This window comes from Schistocerca nitens, chromosome 2 (genome assembly GCF_023898315.1).
Source record: "Schistocerca nitens isolate TAMUIC-IGC-003100 chromosome 2, iqSchNite1.1, whole genome shotgun sequence".
NCBI lineage: Eukaryota > Metazoa > Arthropoda > Insecta > Orthoptera > Acrididae > Schistocerca > Schistocerca nitens.
This window is the reverse complement of record NC_064615.1, coordinates 906,456,352-906,476,987: the sequence shown is the minus strand read 5'-3', so window position 1 is coordinate 906,476,987 and position 20,636 is coordinate 906,456,352. Positions and strand designations below refer to the sequence as shown.

Here is a 20,636-nt window from a genome sequence, read left to right as displayed (position 1 = left end):
TGTTGAAGCATTCGTAACAAAGTGACAGAGTTTGAAGCACTAATGAAAAGCAGTGAAGTTCACTAGGTACAGAAAGCTGCTTGAATCCTGAAATTTACATCAGTGAAATTTTGGGAGAAAATTTAAGCATATATCTAAAGGATAAGGAAATGGGAAATGGTGTTGGTGTATTTGTCACAGCAGACAAAAAACTCAAATCCACTGAGGTAGAAAAGAAACTGCATGTGAGATTGTTTGGACAAAACTCAGTATCAGGAGTTGGCATAAAATAATAATGGGATCCTTCTATCATCCACCAGACTTGTCTCCTGATGTAACCTAGTACATCGTGTGACTAGGGCCTCCTGTCAGGCAGACCGTTCGCTGGGTGCAAGTCTTTCGATTTGACGCCACTTTGGCGACTTGCACATTGATGGGAATGAAATGATGATGATTAGGACAACACAACACCCAGTCCCTGAGCGGAGAAAATCTCCCACCCAGCCAGGAATCGAATCTGAGCCCTTAGGATTGACATTCCTTCATGCTGACCACTCAGCTACTGGGGGCAGTCCTGATGTAATCAAAAACCTTAGAGAAAACCTCAGTTCACGTGTATGAAAGTTCCCCAGTCATACTGTAACCACCAGTGTAGACTTTAATCATCCGACAATCAACTGGGAAAATTACAGTTTTTTTAGCAGTGGTTGTGATAAGACATCCTATGAAACTTTACTAAATGCCTTCTCTGAAAACTACCTGGAACAGATAGTTAGGAATCCACTCATGATGGAAGTATATCAGATCTAATGGCAATAAACAGACCTGACCTATGTATGTCCACACTGAAACTGGTATCAGTGGCCATGACTCAGTTGTGGCAACAGTAATTATCAAAGTACAAAGGATGACTAAAACAAGCAGAATATTCAATATTCAATATTCAGAATATTCAAATATTCAATAAACTAGACAAAAAAAATCAATAGTGTCATATTTCAATGAGGAACTTGAAAGTTTCAGCACAGGTCAGGAGCATGTAGAGGAAATCTGGCTGAAGTTTAAAAGAATAAGTGACCATAGATTGGATAGATATGACCCAGCAGAGCTGTTCATAATGGCTGGGAACCTCCATGGCATACAGTCACTGTGAGAAAACTTCTAAAGAAACAGAGATTACTGCACAATAGATGTAAAACAAAGTGTAGGGCCATAAACAGAGAGATGCTGAATGAGATGTGTTTGTTTCTCAAGAGAGCAATGCATGTTGCCTTCAGTGTCTACTGTAGCAGTATATTGTCAAGTGATCTTTCACAGGTTCCAAAGAAATTCTGGTCATATGTACAGGTTGTCAGTGGCACCAAAGTTAGTGTCCAGTCCCTAGTGAATGAGACAGAAGCTGAAATTGAGGGTAGCAAAGCAAAAGGTGAAATGCTTAACTCCATTTTACAAAGGAATACCCAAGAGAATTTATCCAATTTAATCCTCATATGAGGCATGTTTTTTAAGTAAGTACCGTTTTGAAATTAAAAAAAGACGTGCTAAGATAACTCAATAATTTTATTTTTACATGAAAGTCTGTACCTTATTCTATGCACTAATGCCATTGCAGTCTGATTCTTCCTTGTTTACATTGTGTACTGAGTGTTTAAGATGCCTCTGATAATCATGAGTCCCGCCGACTGTGAAGTACGGGCTGTTATAAGATTTCTTAGTGCTAAAGGCCTTAAAGCGATCGATATTCATCATGATACCTGTGCAGTTTATGGAGAAAACATTATGAGTGATGGAATGGTAAGAAAGTGGGTGAGAGCATTTAAAGATGGCCACACAAATGTGCACAATGAACAATGGAGTGGGCGTCCTTCGGTCGTTAATGAAAGTTTGGTGCAGGAAGTGGACAATAAGGTAAGAGAAAAACAGACGCTTTACGATTTCCTCCTTGCGGTATGACTTTCTTAATGTTTCTCATAGGGTTTTGTATGGCATTTTGACCGAGCACTAGAATTATCGAAAATTCTGCGCAAGTTGGGTCACACCAGAATCAAAGCAACAGTCCATGGAAGTTTAGCAAGGGCATCGTTTTGCTGCAAGACAATGCCCGTCCGCATGTGGCAAAACAGGCCAAAATCTCATCATTTCTTTTCGTTGGGAAAGTCTAGACCATCCTCCGTACAGACCCGTTCTTGCGCCCAGTGACTACCATCTGTTCCTGCACTTGAAGAAGCACCTGGGCGGTTAGCGTCTTCAAGACGACGACGAAGTCAAAACAGTGGTGATGCAGTGGTTAACAAGTCAGGTGGCAGACTTCTATAAGGAGAGTATTCAAAAAGTGGTACAACATTATGACAAGTGACTCAATATTGACAGAAATTAATTAGAAAAGTAGATTAAGGTAAAGGCTTTCATGTAAAATAAAATTATTGGGATATCTTAGCACATCTTTTTTTAATTTCAAAATGGTACTTACTTAAAAAACACATCTCGTACCACAAAAAATATGAATGAAATTAGTATTAGTGTCAGTGCTGTTGAAAAATAGCTAAAACCATTAAAACTGAACAATGCTCCAGGGCATGATGGTATCCCTGTCAGAATCTATACTGAATTTGTGGCTGAGTTAGCCCCTTTTCTAACTATAATCTATCATAGATCCCTTGAACAAAAAACTGTGCCCAGTTCTTGGAAAAAGGCACAGGTCACACCCATCTACAAGAAGGCTAGTAGAAGTGCTCAGGCTAGTAGAAGAGCTCCATAAAGTTACTGTCCAGTATCCTTGACATGATTTGTTGGAGAATCTCAGAGTATATTCCGAGCTCAGACATAATGAGGTGTCTCAAACAGAATGACCTCCTCAATGTCAACCAGCATGGATTTCAAAAATATCAATCATGTGAAACTCTACTTGTACTTTTCACACACGACACAATCAAGCTTTGGATCAAGGCAGTCAGATAGATGCTGTATTTCTTGATTTCTAAAGACCATTTGACTCAGTACCACACCTACGCTTATTGTTAAAAACATGATCACATGGGGTAACAACTGAAATTTGTGATTGGACTGAGGATATTTAGGTAGGGAGGATGCAGCATGTTACCCTGGATGGAGAGCCATCGTCAGATATAGAAGTAACTTCGGGTGTGCCCGAGGGAAGTGTATTGGGACCCTTGCTGTTCATGTTGTTATATTAATGATATTTTTGCAGATGACGCAGTATCTATAATGAAGTAATATCTGAAACAAGCTGCATAAATATTCAGTCAGATCTTGATAAGATTTCAAAGTGGTGCAGAGATTGGCAACTTACTTTAAATGCCCAAAAATGTAAAATTATGCACTTTGTAACAATTCATATTGAATGTTACTTAACTTACGTTTCTTCTGCCTGGTCCATTGATGAACGAATGAATTTTCATGCTTCACAAAATTTATTCACATTAACTGACATCCGAACTGCACACTCGTCATGTAAACAAAACATGGACACACTTCACTGATCTCTTTGACTTCCAAAAGCAACTTCAAAACTGACCCCCTGCAGCATTGCGGCATCGCCTTATATAGAATTTTAACAATAACTTCCAAAATAAGGCATTACTGATTTTGTACAATTTTGATGTTACAATTAAAATTTACAAAACATAAAGAAACTGATGTTACAGACAAATAAGGAATAAAATACAATATTCAGTGACAATATTTTATAGTAATATCTTTAGTTTTCCATAAGAAAATCATTCTGAACTTCAATTACAATAATGTTTCTCATATTATGTTAGTTACGTAATTCATTACAGTTTGGACTTGGTTACTAATATTCAATGGTAGCACAGAGCTTGTGCTTTATCCGATTACATACATAAAATTCACAAATAAGGCCTCAAATTCTGGAAATTGGAAAACTGTGAGATGTAAACAATTGGAGAGTTAATTAGAAATGTAATTACAAAGAATATTAATTACAGAGGAAGTCATGAAAATAAATAAAAAATGGAAATACACTCCTGGAAATAGAAAAAAGAACACATTGACACCGGTGTGTCAGACCCACCATACTTGCTCCGGACACTGCGAGAGGGCTGTACAAGCAATGATCACACGCACGGCACAGTGGACACACCAGGACCCGCGGTGTTGGCCGTCGAATGGCGCTAGCTGCGCAGCATTTGTGCACCGCCGCCGTCAGTGTCAGCCAGTTTGCCGTGGCATACGGAGCTCCATCGCAGTCTTTAACACTGGTAGCATGCCGCGACAGCGTGGACGTGAACCGTATGTGCAGTTGACGGACTTTGAGCGAGGGCGTATAGTGGGCATGCGGGAGGCCGGGTGGACGTACCGCCGAATTGCTCAACACGTGGGGCGTGAGGTCTCCACAGTACATCGATGTTGTCGCCAGTGGTCGGCGGAAGGTGCACGTGCCCGTCGACCTGGGACCGGACCGCAGCGACGCACGGATGCACGCCAAGACCGTAGGATCCTACGCAGTGCCGTAGGGGACCGCACCGCCACTTCCCAGCAAATTAGGGACACTGTTGCTCCTGGGGTATCGGCGAGGACCATTCGCAACCGTCTCCATGAAGCTGGGCTACGGTCCCGCACACCGTTAGGCCGTCTTCCGCTCACGCCCCAACATCGTGCAGCCCGCCTCCAGTGGTGTCGCGACAGGCGTGAATGGAGGGACGAATGGAGACGTGTCGTCTTCAGCGATGAGAGTCGCTTCTGCCTTGGTGCCAATGATGGTCGTATGCGTATTTGGCGCCGTGCAGGTGAGCGCCACAATCAGGACTGCATATGACCGAGGCACACAGGGCCAACACCCGGCATCATGGTGTGGGGAGCGATCTCCTACACTGGCCGTACACCACTGGTGATCGTCGAGGGGACACTGAATAGTGCACGGTACATCCAAACCGTCATCGAACCCATCGTTCTACCATTCCTAGATCGGCAAGGGAACTTGCTGTTCCAACAGGACAATGCACGTCCGCATGTATCCCGTGCCACCCAACGTGCTCTAGAAGGTGTAAGTCAACTACCCTGGCCAGCAAGATCTCCGGATCTGTCCCCGATTGAGCATGTTTGGGACTGGATGAAGCATCGTCTCACGCGGTCTGCACGTCCAGCACGAACGCTGGTCCAACTGAGGCGCCAGGTGGAAATGGCATGGCAAGCCGTTCCACAGGACTACATCCAGCATCTCTACGATCGTCTCCATGGGAGAATAGCAGCCTGCATTGCTGCGAAAGATGGATATACACTGTACTAGTGCCGACATTGTGCATGCTCTGTTGCCTGTGTCTATGTGCCTATGGTTCTGTCAGTGTGATCATGTGATGTATCTGACCCCAGGAATGTGTCAATAAAGTTTCCCCTTCCTGGGACAATGAATTCACGGTGTTCTTATTTCAATTTCCAGGAGTGTACATCGCTTGGTAATAACTTTTAAGCTGTTTCTCAAGATAGTGAGGTCTTCTGTTACTGGATTTTTAGATACCTTTTTCTTAATTAGAAGCATTGAGTTTTCATGCTAACATCTCTGCAGTCCAGAACATCCCGTGTGCTTTCGCAATGAATATCAAGTTTTTTATCAAATAGGACAGAATGATATATGTATGAAGACACACATACAAGGTCTTAGGAAGCACTGCATTGTCCGATAACTATCCTGATACATATTTTTAAAAAAGGTGTATCGGACATTTCAGATGAATTTTGGGGAAGGCTGTATCACTATAACTTCACAAAACAAAAAAATGTTGCGTCCTATGACTATAATGTAAATGAGTCACAGTCGTAATCAGCCAACTCATACAAATTCTGGTTGTAACACTTTGTAGGGATACGAAATGGAATGATCACATGGGTTCAGTCTTGGATGAAGCAGGCGCTAGACTTCAGTTTACTGGTAGACTCTTGAGGAAGAACAATCAATCTGAAAAGGAGATAGCTTAGAAATCACTTGTGTGACTGGTTCTAGAATATTGCTCAAGTGTGAGGGAACCATAACAGAGCCGACCGGTGTGGCCGAGCGGTTCTAGGCGCTTCAGTCTGGAACTGCGTGACCGCTACGGTCGCAGGTTTGAATCCTGCCACGGGCATGGATGTGTGTGATGTTCTTAGGTTAGTTAGGTTTAAGTAGTTCTAAGTTCTAGGGGACTGATGACCTCAGATCTTAAGTCCCATAGTGCTCAGAATCATTTTTTGAACCATAACAGGTATGACTCACAGAAGATATTGAACATATACAGGGAGGGGCAGCACAAATGGTCACAGGTTTGAAATGATTACTCTAGCAATATACAAGAATCCTCTATGAATTGCTTTCTTAGGGGTTGTGAGAATAAGATTAGATAAATTACTGCATGCCCAGAGACATTCAAACAATCATTCTTCCGGCACTCCGTATGTGAATGGGACAGGAAGAAATCCTAGTAACTGGTACAATGGGATGTACCCTCTGCCATGCAGCTCACCATGCTTTGCAGAGAATAGATGCAGACATAGATGTAGCCATACATAATAAATTATAATTTTGATTCTGGAACTGGCTTGTGAGTATATGTTTTGAATAGACTTAAAAGTTTTTCTTATGATTCCAAATTCTCTCATAGCGTAATTCAAATAGTTTCTATTGACAAAGTTAAAGGCTTTTTTGAAGTCAACACTTTGCTCAACTAGTTTTTGGTCATTATTTTTTCTAAAACAGTGTTCTTAATGAAAACATGTAATCCAGAGAAGATCACTTCCTTTCATTAGCCTGCTTGTCCACCACTGAGTGTAGCAACTCTTCAGTGAACAGTAAAATATTCTGTGGCTAGCATATATGACAAGATTGGACATTTGTTTATAAATTGGTTGTACAAAAACTTCTTGCCAGTCTGCAGGTATTTGTTTCTGGTTTCAGTTCTTACCTGCTGTAGATGTTATGCAAATGGGAAGATTTCAGTTTTCTAAATTTCTTACACAATAAGATCACTGCCTTAGCATTATCATTATCTATTTTTTAAATGTGAAACACCACTCTGAACCTGGATAAAGCCTCTACAAAGGGATCAACAGTTCCACAAGCAGTTTGCTCTATTGATATATTTCTATTATGATAATTTAATTATTTAGTAAAATATGTTTTCCATATTATAGCTTTTTTTATTATTACGTTTCCATGTTCATTTATAAATATTTGTAAAAAAATTACATTGGTACTCAACAAATTTATATCTTTGATAAAGCCTGTAGTGCCTGTTCTGTGATCACACTCCAAGGCATAAAAAATATCGGATGTGTATTTCTTAATTTATATTGTTCTGCACATTCTTTTATTTATCAACTACAACAGAGTGAGATTCGTCTGATAAATTTTGTAGAATTTCTTTTCTGGTTTGTTGTTAGCTTTGAAATCTCATCACACTCTTCTTCAAATCAGGTATTTCTTGTTTGTCTCTTGTAGCCTACAACATTTTGTAATTGACCACTTTTTATCATTGTTACTTTAAGATTATCCAATAGTTATCTGTGGTCATATATTCACTTTTTTTTTTGTTCTTTCTGTTGTACTTCAAGTTTTATTAATTGTTCTCTATATATTAGAGTGGTTTTTGCTTCTTTGAATTTTCATGTCTTCTACATGTATAGCGTAGCTTTTTCTGGGTCTAGTGAAGCAGGGGATACAACCTGTTGGCTTTGACCAATGACGTCATATATTACTCATAGATGATAATGTCTTCACTTTCAGCCATAAATAATAAAACAGTTCTGTGTTCTGGATAAGCTCTATCATTATACATTAAGATAACTGAATGTGATTTTAAAAGACATCGCTGCATATTGCACAAAATATTCTTTGTGTGCATTTATTTAAATACTTGGTTGTTTTCAATTAATTCAGTACTTAATTTCATTCTTAGTGATATTGAGGTAAGTTGGAATATTAGTTTCTTATTTTAGGACAATTTTTAGTATCTCATTTTTGTTTGTAGGTATGGATTTATCTGTTACAATGAACCTGGATGATTTTAGAGAGGCTATGGGCATAGACATGTTGGCCGTGATTTGTTTTTTACAAATGTGTGGTCTCGTTGCCAAGTATGGTCGATGTCGTGAGTGGGGCGAACATATGTGGTTTGAAAAATCTAAGCTTGCCTTGAGAGACATTATGAAAATCGTGTACTGTTGGTGTTTGAGATATCCTATGTGGCTGTGTGTCCATGAATGTCATTTGATTAAGTGTACAGTTGTAGATTGGTACACTTTTTGTAGGTAAGTTAGCAGGGAATACATGAAATATAGGGGTCCACTGAGGAGGGGGAGTTATGGCCGAAATGATGAGTTGCATTTTGGCAAAAGGAAGTACAACAGGGATGGGGGGTGGGGGGTTGGGTGGAAGCTCTGGTGGGATTATGGGTTTGGGGAGCTGTAGTTTCAGGTGAAGAGTGTGATGATGTAGTGTTTAAAAGTAGTACCCAGTCGAAGGAAGGAAGATTTGGGCAGTTTAATTGAGGATCACGTTGCAGAGGGTTCCATTGTAATTTTAATTTCAGGTGGTTTTTCTTAATGTAGGGATATAGGGAAAAGGGGTTATCAGCATCTCATAGTTAATCACAATATTGAGTTCAGATCATTATCCACAGGGGCTTGCACAAATAGCATAGAGGGTTATTGGTCAGCGGTGAAATCTCTTGGAGGGAAGGGGAAACGCCAAATTTCCACAGTTCAAAGTCACTTAGACAAATATTCATGGTGGTGTAGTATTGTCCAAACATACTGCCCACTTAAATGTTTTGTTAAACGTGTTGGGCAAATGTACCATCTGAAATATGTCAGCTAATTTCACATTAGGATAGGGGGTGAGGGTGAATGTGTGTGTCTGTGCGTGTCTTTTCATAATGTTTTGTTTGTTGTGTATGCGGTTATGTGTTTTTTGTTGACGTCTTTCTAGGCGAGCTTCGGGTCTTTTAAGAAGTTCCTGTGTGGTAAGTTCAGTTTTCCGTTTTATTCTTTTACTGCATTTGACTATTTTGACGTATTTCATTGTTGTATTACACCGTTATGTATGTTTTCATGTACTCCAGTACGTAATAGAAATTTTGCATCTGTCATTCTTCTTTCGTTTCCCAGCACTAGTATCAGTACGATTGTTTCGAATCTGTACTAGCAGTATTAAAGGCGAAACTCCCAACACAACTAAAATTTGTATCCCGTCCTTCAGTTGACCTTTACACTGAGACTACCTATTCGAAAAGAACGCCATATGTAACATTGATGAGAGTTACTTATGTATTTCAACTGGAGAGCAGGATAGAAATGTTGTGTATAGCTACATAGATCAACTAAAGAATGGGATACTATTGTCACTGCTGAGATTAAAACTATAACTTTCAGTCGATACTATTAGCATCGAAGGTGGGGGTGGGGGTGGGGGGGTTGGGGGAGGGTGGGGGGTGGGGGTGGGGGGGAAGACTGTACCTAGTCATGAAGTATGGGATACAAACTGTATATGTGTCGTCATATTGCCTCTTCGCGTAGTTCAACTGAGGTAGAGGTTGCAAATGTAACGTAGGTCCATTTCCTCGTTTTTGTTAGCAGTGTAAATGTATACAGTTCAACGGATGTATGGGATACAAATATTATGTACGTAGCTCCTTCTGCCATCGGTAGTACTACTATCTACGTAAGAACTATTAGTGGTAGTGGAGGCGAAAGAAGCAACACATGTAAAATTTGTATCCCGTGCTTTAGTTGACCTATATAGTTCAACTGAACAACAGGATATTAATGCTAACGAAAACGAAGAAACCGATGTACGCTAAGCTTGTATCCCGTAATGCAGTTAACCAATACAGTTCGAATAAGGTTCGAGATACAACCCATATATATGTCATGTGAGGTATTCTGTGCTACCAATATTTCCATCCATTTTTTCCCCTTCATTTGTCACAGGAATAATATGATACAAACACACGATATCCTTAACGTGAAAATACTTGCCTTGTTATATGTCAACTATATTTTTCGTCTCTCGTATTTCTTTGTTTCTGGACAGTCTTATCAGCTCTTTCATCTGTGTGGTAAATGCTTTCTGGCCAATTCTGACTCATTGGTCAAAGCCGACAGGTTGTATCCCCTGCTTCGCTAGACCCCATTCCCAAATACTGCATGCTCTGTTTGATTAATCACATTCCCATCTGAATTTATCCAAATCTTTTTTGTGTATACATTTTGTGAGAAACATGTACTCATAACATTTTATGCAAAACTGATAGGCACCTTTAATGCCACAATTACTTCTTGCGACATGTAAAATATACTTGTTACTAGTAAGTTTGAAGTACTGTTCTTTTCCATTTTTTGCATTGATTTTCTTCCAGTATAATATTAACACAATTTTCTGGAAGTGAGTAACGTTTACTGTTGAAGTCTTCTTTTATGATTCTGCACCATTTTTGTCTTTAGTTGGTGCATGTCTGTTTATAGTATATGTTCTCAAGATTTTTCTCATAATTTTGAGTTACTTTATCCTTTCATTGACTTCTTGGATTTTTTTACTGTGTGTGTTATTCTGTTTTTGTTTGTTTGTTTTAATTATCAAACCTGTATCAAATTCATGTTTGTGGTGTTATTCTCATCATAAAATAAGGTATCAAATCCATGCTTGTGGTGTTTACCTTACCATAAAATAGGGTATGATTACATGCAGGTACTTTCCTTCCCTCGACCAACTGTTTTCTTGAAATGCTGCCATCATTTTTTTTAGTGAAGCCTGTTCTTTAATTATATTACTAGCTGCTCCATGTGATATAAATTCTTAAGTTACTGATCTTCCCCCCCCCCCCCTCCCCCTGTTCATCATTGTCTTATCCACGCAGCTCTGCAGATTTGCTCTCTTCACAGAATATTTGACTCCATACACAAATCTGATTCTGAAGAACATGATAAATTTAGATGTGGTTTCCTTCATGTATTCTCTGATTTAATAAAAAATAAAAAACAGGTAACTACAAGTGATTATTAATTTTGGTCAACCCTGGGTATTCTATTCCACAGTACCCACCATATTCTGTTTCCCCTGGTGAGATGAAATGTAAGCATAGCCATTTCATTTTCCTGTTGTCATGTTTAACATATATTTCGATTTTTAATAACCTCACATCCCCAGATTTTTTGTAGTTTCATTACAGTCAATTTTTGTGATAACAACTTTGTATTTACGAGGTTGATGATGTTCAATAACAGCTTTAAGCAATAAAAAAAAGAAAATTGCTTATCAGACAGAGCTACACAGCTGTCCAATTTGCTTTATGACTGAAAGTTACTGAGGGCTACTTTTGTTTTGTAGATTATTTTAAAATCACTAAATATATGTCTCAGTGTATGCAAGACATTTCTGTTTCTCTGTTATCTGTTGCATCTGAGAAAGGGCCCACTGATGAATTAATTGTTCTTGTAGTCTTACATCTTTTCCTGGTGTGCAACTGTCCATTTTATCTAATAAAATTTGCATTCTTTCATAGGTCTCTTTTTGTGTGTGGGGGGAGGGAGAAAAGGTTGGGAAGCACTCTTCCACTTACTGTGATCATTTTTATAAAATATTCTCCATTAACATTTTAGGCCTCAAAATTAAATGCATGAACAGTTTTTGCAAAATGCACACAGACAGTAAGATATTAACAAAATTACACTGCATCCAAACTCAGCACCAAATGGTTTCTCTCATTATCAGCAGTAAATATGTTTCTAGCACAACTTTTCAATTAACAACTGGAACTGTATTTTTAAGTCATTACATTTGGTGATCTCTTACTAACCAGTGACATTGTCATTTGCTTACCCTGTCAGGAACACTGAACAAAATATCACATTTGCAGAGCTTGTAGTTAACAGAAAAAAATATGTGCTTAATTTCCAGTAAGGAGCTCAACACTTAGTACTGAAGAGTCTGAACTGTAAGATAAGATGTGTAGCTGTGTAATAAAATTAAAAACATTTTTGATAGTCAAGAAAGGAGTCTCACAGAATGTGAAAGTTCTGTGACTATTGCAATTAATGACATTCATTGATGATAACATCATTTTATTTTCAGGCAGTGAGCTCTTACTATAATTTAGTTTTCTTTGAGAAGATTACCAGTGTTCGTGTTTTCATACAAAGAGAAGTATGGTATTAACCTACATATACTGTACATTCTCTAGTTTTTACCTTATAAATTTTCTGCATCATAGCATGTGAAATTTGTTTATGGCTTTTTAATCCATCCTGACTTATTATATTTACCCACTGACTTTCTCAGCTCTTGTTTCACAATTAATACTGGCACAAATATCTCAGTGATGTGTGAACAGGGATTAAAGCTTTGAGAATTGAGTGAAACCAACTGAGACACTTCTGTCAGTTGGGAAAAAGAGATTTTCAGAACCTGAAATACTGAGATACACACAATAGGAAGTTATAGGAAATTCGATAAACTGCATCTTGTTCAGAAAGCATTACAATTTTCATGCTACAGTTGTCCTTTATAATTTCAGATTTCATACTAAGTTATATCACAAGTCTTGGTGTGTACGTAGTACATTATCACATTCATTAGCATTGCTTTATTGTTTAATAGTTGTTTACAAACAGTATTTTCATGAGCTTCACTTTAGAACTTGTAGGTAACTTCAGGAATAAACAATGCCCAAGAATCTAATGTGAATACTGTAATCGAATAGATATGTGTTCCAGACTTGATGAAGTAAAAAGACAGATAAGTAGTAAAATAATTTTTTATTGCACTTCCACACATATAAAATACATGAGTGAAGTGACAGGCTTGGAATATAAATGTTATAAAATAATTTTACTGTGACTACGTAAATATTAAAAAGATAAAAATATACTAGTATCATAATAAAAAGGTTAATAAAAACAGACTAGTGTACACATAATATAAAAAACGGAACAGAAGGTATAAAGCTTCTTATTGTAGTATAATCAGTTATACCTCCTGAGTAACTACATGCATTCAAATAAAACAACTACACGGCCAAAACATCATTTTAGGTACATATTATTTTTCACCTAAACTAAATTTTATGTAGCATAAAGAATTGACATACAAATACAAAACAGCATGGTGATGAACATTTTCTCTCTTCACATAGAAGTAGTCACAGACTGTGATAAGCTCTGTGTATTTAACAACACAGCACATGACAATATGCCATTTCACTCTTATGTCGGACATTTCTTTCCCATTGGGAAAAAAAATATTACTTATAATACAAAACTTGTACCTAATAGAAAGATAATATGCAAGCAATGTAGACACTATCCTTATTTAAAACTGTCATACACCACTTCATGATAATGCAATAAGCTGTCAGCTGTCAGGGCTGCTCAGCGTTCTTGCTTCGTCACTTTTTATGTTGTCAGTTGTATGTGTAGGTGTTATAACTCGTCCTACACGGAATGCATTTCTGCCACGATATGTGCCTCTATGTTGTCTACCACCTTGATGATTGGGAATGCAGTTTTGTGTTTTAACATTGCCAGCAGAGTCATGTTGGTCCTGCCCGAGAATTTGTGTGTTGGTATTTTCTTCCTGGCAGTAGAGTTTTGAGGAACTGCTGCACGGCTCCTTTGGTGAATCGTTTTTCCGTTGTTGTTCAAAATGAGTACTCTCATTTGATGTAGTCACAGCTGCGTCACTCCTGAGAAAAGAAATAACCATGAAAAATATGATCAATTTATATAATTTTAAAAATAATTTATGATAATAACTACAAACAGATATGAGAAATACTGGTACATAGTAAATGAATGATGTGTGTACCAAATATGTAATCAATTAAATCCGGGACTTTAACCCTTTCTGCCCTGATATAACGCTGAAAAAGGAGAGAATAAGTTGCAATCATGTGACACTTGCTGCCAAAATCTACACTGCAAGTAAAACTGTGCCTATGTATGTAATGTTGCACTTATCAAACAAGCTATCTCTGCATTATGTCACACTGAATAAATAAGCAAAATGGGATTCCAGATATTTTATGTAGCTGTATCATGACAAAAGACCATCTGCATATGAATGATAGTCAAAAAACCAGGAACAAATTGTACTGCTCTAGAGGTGTTTTAATGGGAGTTGTGGTTTAACAACAAGTGTACGCTTCATCAACATGCTGATCACTGTCTTTCTCATTGCCGGATCAAGGTTTGTGCAGTTGCAGTTGAGTCACTATTTTTGCATTAATAACAGCTCTTCTGTTTTGTTAACAACTACTATGTTCTGCCACTGACTTTCGATGCCGCAGATGCCAGCAATTCTATGAAACTGTGTAGGCCACCAAACATTTCTGTAGTAATGTAATGATAGGATAGATATATTGTAATACAAAATAACTGGTCTGCATTGAGATAAAACAAAACTTTTGTTTTTCAGCCACAGGCATGTATATTGATGCATTTTTTGAACTGTATACAGGGCAGGATTCAGTATCATATACAGTGGCACTTTCCTTTATAATGTGAACAAACAGCAATGTGACACATTATTCGTCAATGAAAAAAGAGTACACATGCCATCAGATAAAGCAAATTAGAAAACTAACATGAAGACATTTAATTAAAATTCTCTTTTCACTTAAGACAGAAAAAGTTAACTTCCAGGCAACATACATGTGCTATGTAATGACATTTAAAAAAAACAATATTATTAAAAATAAGCAATATTACATGAGACAACAGATAATGAATAATGTCACTATACAACTTCGAAGATGGGAATGTCTTTAAACATTACTTACAGAAATCTGAGTGGACTATGCAGTTTTAAATTTGTTTCAATATATTGGAACATTATTGTGTCATATTTCTAAAATATATGAGGGTATGCAGTACACTGCCTCTAGAATCCTATCCCTTCCAATTTACAAGAAAGCAAGGATGAGTCACTATCGAAGCTGCTGTAATGATAACAAATTTTAACAGGTGACTACTTGAGAAATGTTTACATTTATAAACAGTTCTTGCAACTTGGGTGAAAGTAATATGGCTAAAATGATAACGAAGTAGAACAGATGTGTAAAAGAGATCATCATTGCCTTAACAGATTTAGAAGCAAGCAATTACCACCTACAAACTGAAGCATGATGAATACTTGACAACACATACAAATTGGGCAAATTAGAACATTTTCAATCAGTTTTTTGAGCTCTGCTACTGAGGAATAATTTCCTGAAATAAAAGGTATATTCCATAAATGAATAAAATAAACTGAGTGGGGCTGAAATAGTTTTCAGTTAACACAGGGTTGCATCCATCTGGGAATAAGAACACTCACAAAATAATAATGGAAGCAAAACACACAGCATACCCATACATGAATTAGGTGTTGGAAGAATGGTGTTTCACTTTCAGACATGAATTCCTCATTGGAATACAAACCCATAAGCTCTTTTGCAAGTGAATGAACAAACAAAACAAACACAAACACACACACACACACACACATACACACATATATCTTTTTATTGGTGATGTGGCTGAAATGGGCCTAGTAAGAAACACTGAAATTGTCTATGCGTTTGTGTGTGTGTGTGTGCTGCTCAATACTTTCTCTTCACAATAAGAGGTTGTTTTCTGCATCTGTTTTCATTCCACTGCATTAAGTAATTGGAAGAGACCCCTAAGAGAAAAAGAAAAAAAAACAAGCTTACAGGGAAAATATATGGTAGTATTGATGACGATTTTCCTAAAAACCTATTCTTCAATGAACTTAAGAGAGGAAAAGGCTTGGTCAGAGCAATTTATTATGCTGGAGTTGAGCAGTAAAAAACTTTATGCATAAAATGAAGATGTTTTAAATGTAGATGTCGAATGTGGAAGATAGGAAAAACGATAGGAAGCAGCTGTTGATTCTGATTTTTTGAAGTCTTGATGGCAATTGTAACAACTACGAAACTGACATCATGAGGGAAACAGCCAACAGGAATTTGATCTTTTTAAGCCACACAAATACCTGCTAATCAAATGTGACAAGAGTGAAATGAGAGGAGAGAATTCATGGAACAGACACTTTACACTACTATAAATTCAACCATAGAAATCTTAATATCTGAGCTGGTACGAATTAAATTTATTATGAAGGCAAAAAAGGTTGCTGTACACATTGTTAATGCTACATAATTATTCAGGAAACTCACCTTATGCTCTGAGGAAGTTTTGCTCGCATTGGACCGTGACCATTCATGTTAGAGCACTGGTTCTGCAGACCAGAGACCCTGGAACAATTACACATGGACTATTAGGCATTGCATCGGAATAATGGATATCAGATACAATAAAACAAATTTACATTGATATAAAATATAGTTTGTAATATTAATCACTCAATGGGTTGGCTAAACTTTCACTGGAAGTTCATCACAGCAAAAAACTGGCTACACATGGCACAGAGAAACATTTTCTTATGCAGAGAGCCAGCTATAGTTTTCTGTTTCATTATTAGCTATTTCATAAGTAAATTATACTCAGGGGCTAGGAGAAGATTACCATTATGACAAGACTGCATATAATCAATTTTCCATGTTCATGTGCTTATTTGCTCCTAACAAATGATTCTACTCTCCTTTCTACACACAATGTCTCATATATGTCCACATGTACAAAACTTTCATTGTAACTCAAAAATCAAATTTATATTGTATTAATTTGCCAGTGAACAATTTAAGACAACTGGAGCCTTTTTAACAGGCCCCAGAATAAGATATATCTTATAAGAAAAAACTTTTTTATGTTGGTATTGATACCATTATGGGATCGTCTACACAAGGTATATAAATTATGTCTGCATTAGCTGCTGCATCGCTTACAGTGCTAGATAACTTACCTCTGCACAGAGTCACCACCATTTAAACCTGGAAGTCTGGCTCCATGCCCCCGTATTGGCCGACCAACACTGTTAATAAGAGAACCTCCTCGACCTCGACGAGATGGGATTCCCACTGGTGGTGGCTGAAAAAAATTTATGAAGAAAATGAATAAAACAGATCTCCTTAGGCAGGGATGAATATGACACTGAAAGTTCATTGTATCAGTCAAATTATATAATTATATTGTTAAAGTCACTGTTGCAGCTACCATTTTTGTAGTTCCTTTTTTTAAAATGAAGCAAGCAATGACATATGACTCAGGTCAGGCATGCACAATTTTAAATTTCTTCAAAGTAATGTGAGGATGGCACGTCAATGTCACTCAAATCTTTATCTAATCTGAATAATTGTTTTGTCTATGATCCCTTGATAGGACACTAAACCAAGGAAAGATTTACTGAACATTATGCAGGAATGTGCTTTGACATGTGGCAAATAAGGAGTTGAATAATGGAAGCTGATAAAGTTGACAGTGATTAGTTTGGGCAACGGCTGATAAAACTACCAGAGGAGGATAGAGGAAAAAATTTCAGAAACCCTAGCAAATCTCCAAGTATTAAACAAAATTGCCATGAAAAATCTGCTTAGCTACTAATGATATAATTCTTGAAATTTCCTGGCAGATTAAAACTAAATGCCAGAGCCAGTGCCAGTGCACACTCTACTGCAGTGTTACAATTCTTAACTTAAATGCATGAAATGCTACTGTTGATTTACTTCTGAAGCTGCTACAGTTGATACATGTTTTCATACTTTTCCTCCCATTCTTGAGTATGTCAAAAGAATATTCTTATACAACTCATGTTGATATGTAGGCCACATCTAGCTTGTAGATCAAGGAACACCAGAATTCTATGCGTATTAATTTAATAGATGCTACATACTTGTATCAGTCAATGCCCACCCAATTTATTTATTGGCTGTACTGGTTTGGACTTTACAGTCATTATCAGTAGCCTGTAAGTATTACCAGCAGCCCAAAATGTTTCTTGGCCGATGGCCAGATTATGGCAGGAGTGAACATATCCCCAAGGCTCATACTAACATAGTACAAAAGTTCACTCCTACGATACTCTGACACAGCCGTCGGCCAAGAAACATTATGTGCTACAACAGTGACCAATAATGGTATAGTGAATGATGTGTGAGCAGTGTGTGGTACATACTACATACTAGGTGAGTCATGTAATCACAAACTGTAATTATAGACATTTTAATAACACAGAATCAAGCTCAATTTGTCAAATATGCAGAAGTGCCTTGGTTTTTAGCTGATCATCATGCAGCATATAAGATGATTTCTTTAATCCCTACTAAAAACAGTTTTCTATTTGCTTCAATAAGAAACTTACATTTGTCCAATTTTGTTTCACATGTGGATTATTCAGCATCCTGGGTGGGACCTGGTACTGTTCTGGCCAATGGGCACCATTGGCACGATGCTGTTGAGCCGGGGCCGGTCTCGTGGGTTGATTGACTCCTTGTGCAGTGGCCAGAAATTTGATAGGTGGTGGCGGTCTCCGGAAGTCAGGTTGAATTGGTAAGGCAGGTGCTGTAGCTGACACCATGGGGGCTGGTGACCTGACCGGTGCCTGTCCACGAATCATAGCGGCTTCCACGTCTGACACCCAAGGCCTCTGCAGGCGAGGTGGTCTCTCTAGTCCGTGAGTCTCCCGAACTCCTGCTTGCCTCTCTTCAGCTTCTGGCGATGCTTTGTGTGTTGACAGTATACACTGCTTGTCCGTCATTGATTTCTGATGTTGTGGTGGGTGTAGCATTTGTTCTTGGTCCACAGCAGTTTTCTGATTATTTTCCTCTGTCGAATTGTGAGGCACAGGTAAATGTGAGACGGGTGGCGTATGCTGCACCACTCCCTGTTGTAACTGGATCACACTCTGCTGTTGTGATGTTTCTGGCATTGGATAGGTAACTGGCACCTGAGACTTCATTTGCAGTATCTGCTGCTGAGACACTGTTTGGTACTGGTGGGATGCCAGTAACTGTTGAGAGGGCACTTGCTCGTTTTCTGTAGATGGAAATTTCTGCTGCTGCTGCTGCAAGATGGTGGCAGGTTGATAATGCTGAGATGCCAATTGCTCATTCTTTGTAGGTGGAAAATGCTGTTGCAACTGTGGTTGCTGCTGCATGGTTGGGGGTGGGTACTGCTGCATGGTTGGGGGTGGGTACTGCTGCATGGTTGGGGGTGGGTACTGCTGCATGGTTGGGGGTGGGTACTGCTGCATGGTTGGGGGTGGGTACTGCTGCATGGTTGGGGGTGGGTACTGCTGCATGGTTGGAGGTGGGTACTGCTGGGATGATATTAATTGCTGTGGCTCATATTGTGTGCTCGGTGGCTGGTACTGCATCATATATCTTTCCTGGGACACAGGTGGCGTCTGGTAGTTTGGTGTCCATTGAAGTGGCACGAGCATATGTTGCTGCTGAGCCACTGGTGAATGTTGTTGCAGCACTGGTATTTGGTCACCAACTGGCGTTTGATGTGGATACACCCCTTGTTGGCCTTGCTCCATCGTTTGCTGCTGTAATCCAGACAGGTGTTGATGATTCACTGCTAACTGAGGCTCCACATTTTTTCCCCACTGCTGCTGTGTTGGCCACGGTTGGTAGGGTGGTGCTGGATAGTAGTTCATTGGTGCACTCTGCGATGATGGAGGGCAGTAAAATGGTGGTGATGTGGCATACTTTGCAGGGTTGTTATGTACATCTGGATAATTGTAATAGGGTGAAACTTCACTGGGTCTCAGAAAGATTCCATACATTGCAACATTTGGCAAAACATATTCTCCATGTGTGGATGCAGTTTTTTGGATCGTGGGTGGTAAATTATTTGGATAAGGATAATTATTTATCCTTTGATACGGTACTTCAGATAATTGAAACGTTGATGGGTACACGTCAGTACTCCAATGTTCTGGATTTGAAACTGATTTATTTGGTTGGACAGTAAGTCCACATAACAAATCCATATCTGGAAGGTCTTTCTTATCTGGGAGAGCATCACTGGGTGAATGTGCAGTTGTTGGAGATTGTGAGGATCTGTCTGGCCTGGGCTTGGAATCGCTCGCTAATGGTACCGGTGTTGAGACTCCAGAAGACCTGTAACAGAGAAAAGTGGCTTTGTCTCATCTTTCTGCTCCACTGCTGACTCAAATGTGCACATGCTCTGATGAAATAACTATCACTCTGATGAAATAACTATATACCAATATTTACTGTGTACAAGTGTTGCACAAAATTGATTACATTGATGTGAGAATAAACTGAACTACTACATTTCATACAGGTGTGAATTCCATGATGAGTTTTGGTGTAAAAAATTAGCACAAATTAATTTCATTTCTTCCCTCCACTGAAAGTGCTACATATAGATAAAACATATTATTTCCTTCTTCAGGGAGAGTCAGAAGTGTGCAGTGGCTATGGCAAAAGAATCAGTTGTAGCAAGAACAAGATTCACATCCTGACTTAGACTTTCTGTGATTATCTCAAAGCACACCTAGCAAACACTGAAATGACTCACTGAAAGGGACTGTAGAAAAAGTGCTGCTCCATTCTTACTGAACTGAGGTCGTATTCAATCTCCAAAGAGGTCATTTTTGTCTGTATATCAAACACCTATATTTTCTTTAATTTCTTTGTTTCTATCTTCAATCCCTTCTATTTTATCACACAGTTAGCCATGTGTGAAGGAAGTGATCTTGACATGATTTCCATATTTCTAGTGAA

General features: G+C 38.5%; 1 protein-coding gene across 1 annotated transcript in view; it reads right to left on the bottom strand.

Moving 5' to 3' along the window:
* LOC126235436 (bromodomain-containing protein 4-like) overlaps nucleotides 1-20,636 on the bottom strand; it is an 89,928-nt gene that overhangs the window by 47,848 nt on the left and 21,444 nt on the right. Inside the window, exons 6-9 of the mRNA XM_049944160.1 lie at nucleotides 18,242-20,006; nucleotides 16,847-16,971; nucleotides 16,161-16,238; nucleotides 13,468-13,667 (exon numbers count right to left, since the gene is read on the bottom strand). Coding sequence (XP_049800117.1) covers nucleotides 13,468-13,667; nucleotides 16,161-16,238; nucleotides 16,847-16,971; nucleotides 18,242-20,006 — 2,168 coding nt within the window. The remainder of the gene's footprint in view (nucleotides 1-13,467; nucleotides 13,668-16,160; nucleotides 16,239-16,846; nucleotides 16,972-18,241; nucleotides 20,007-20,636) is intronic.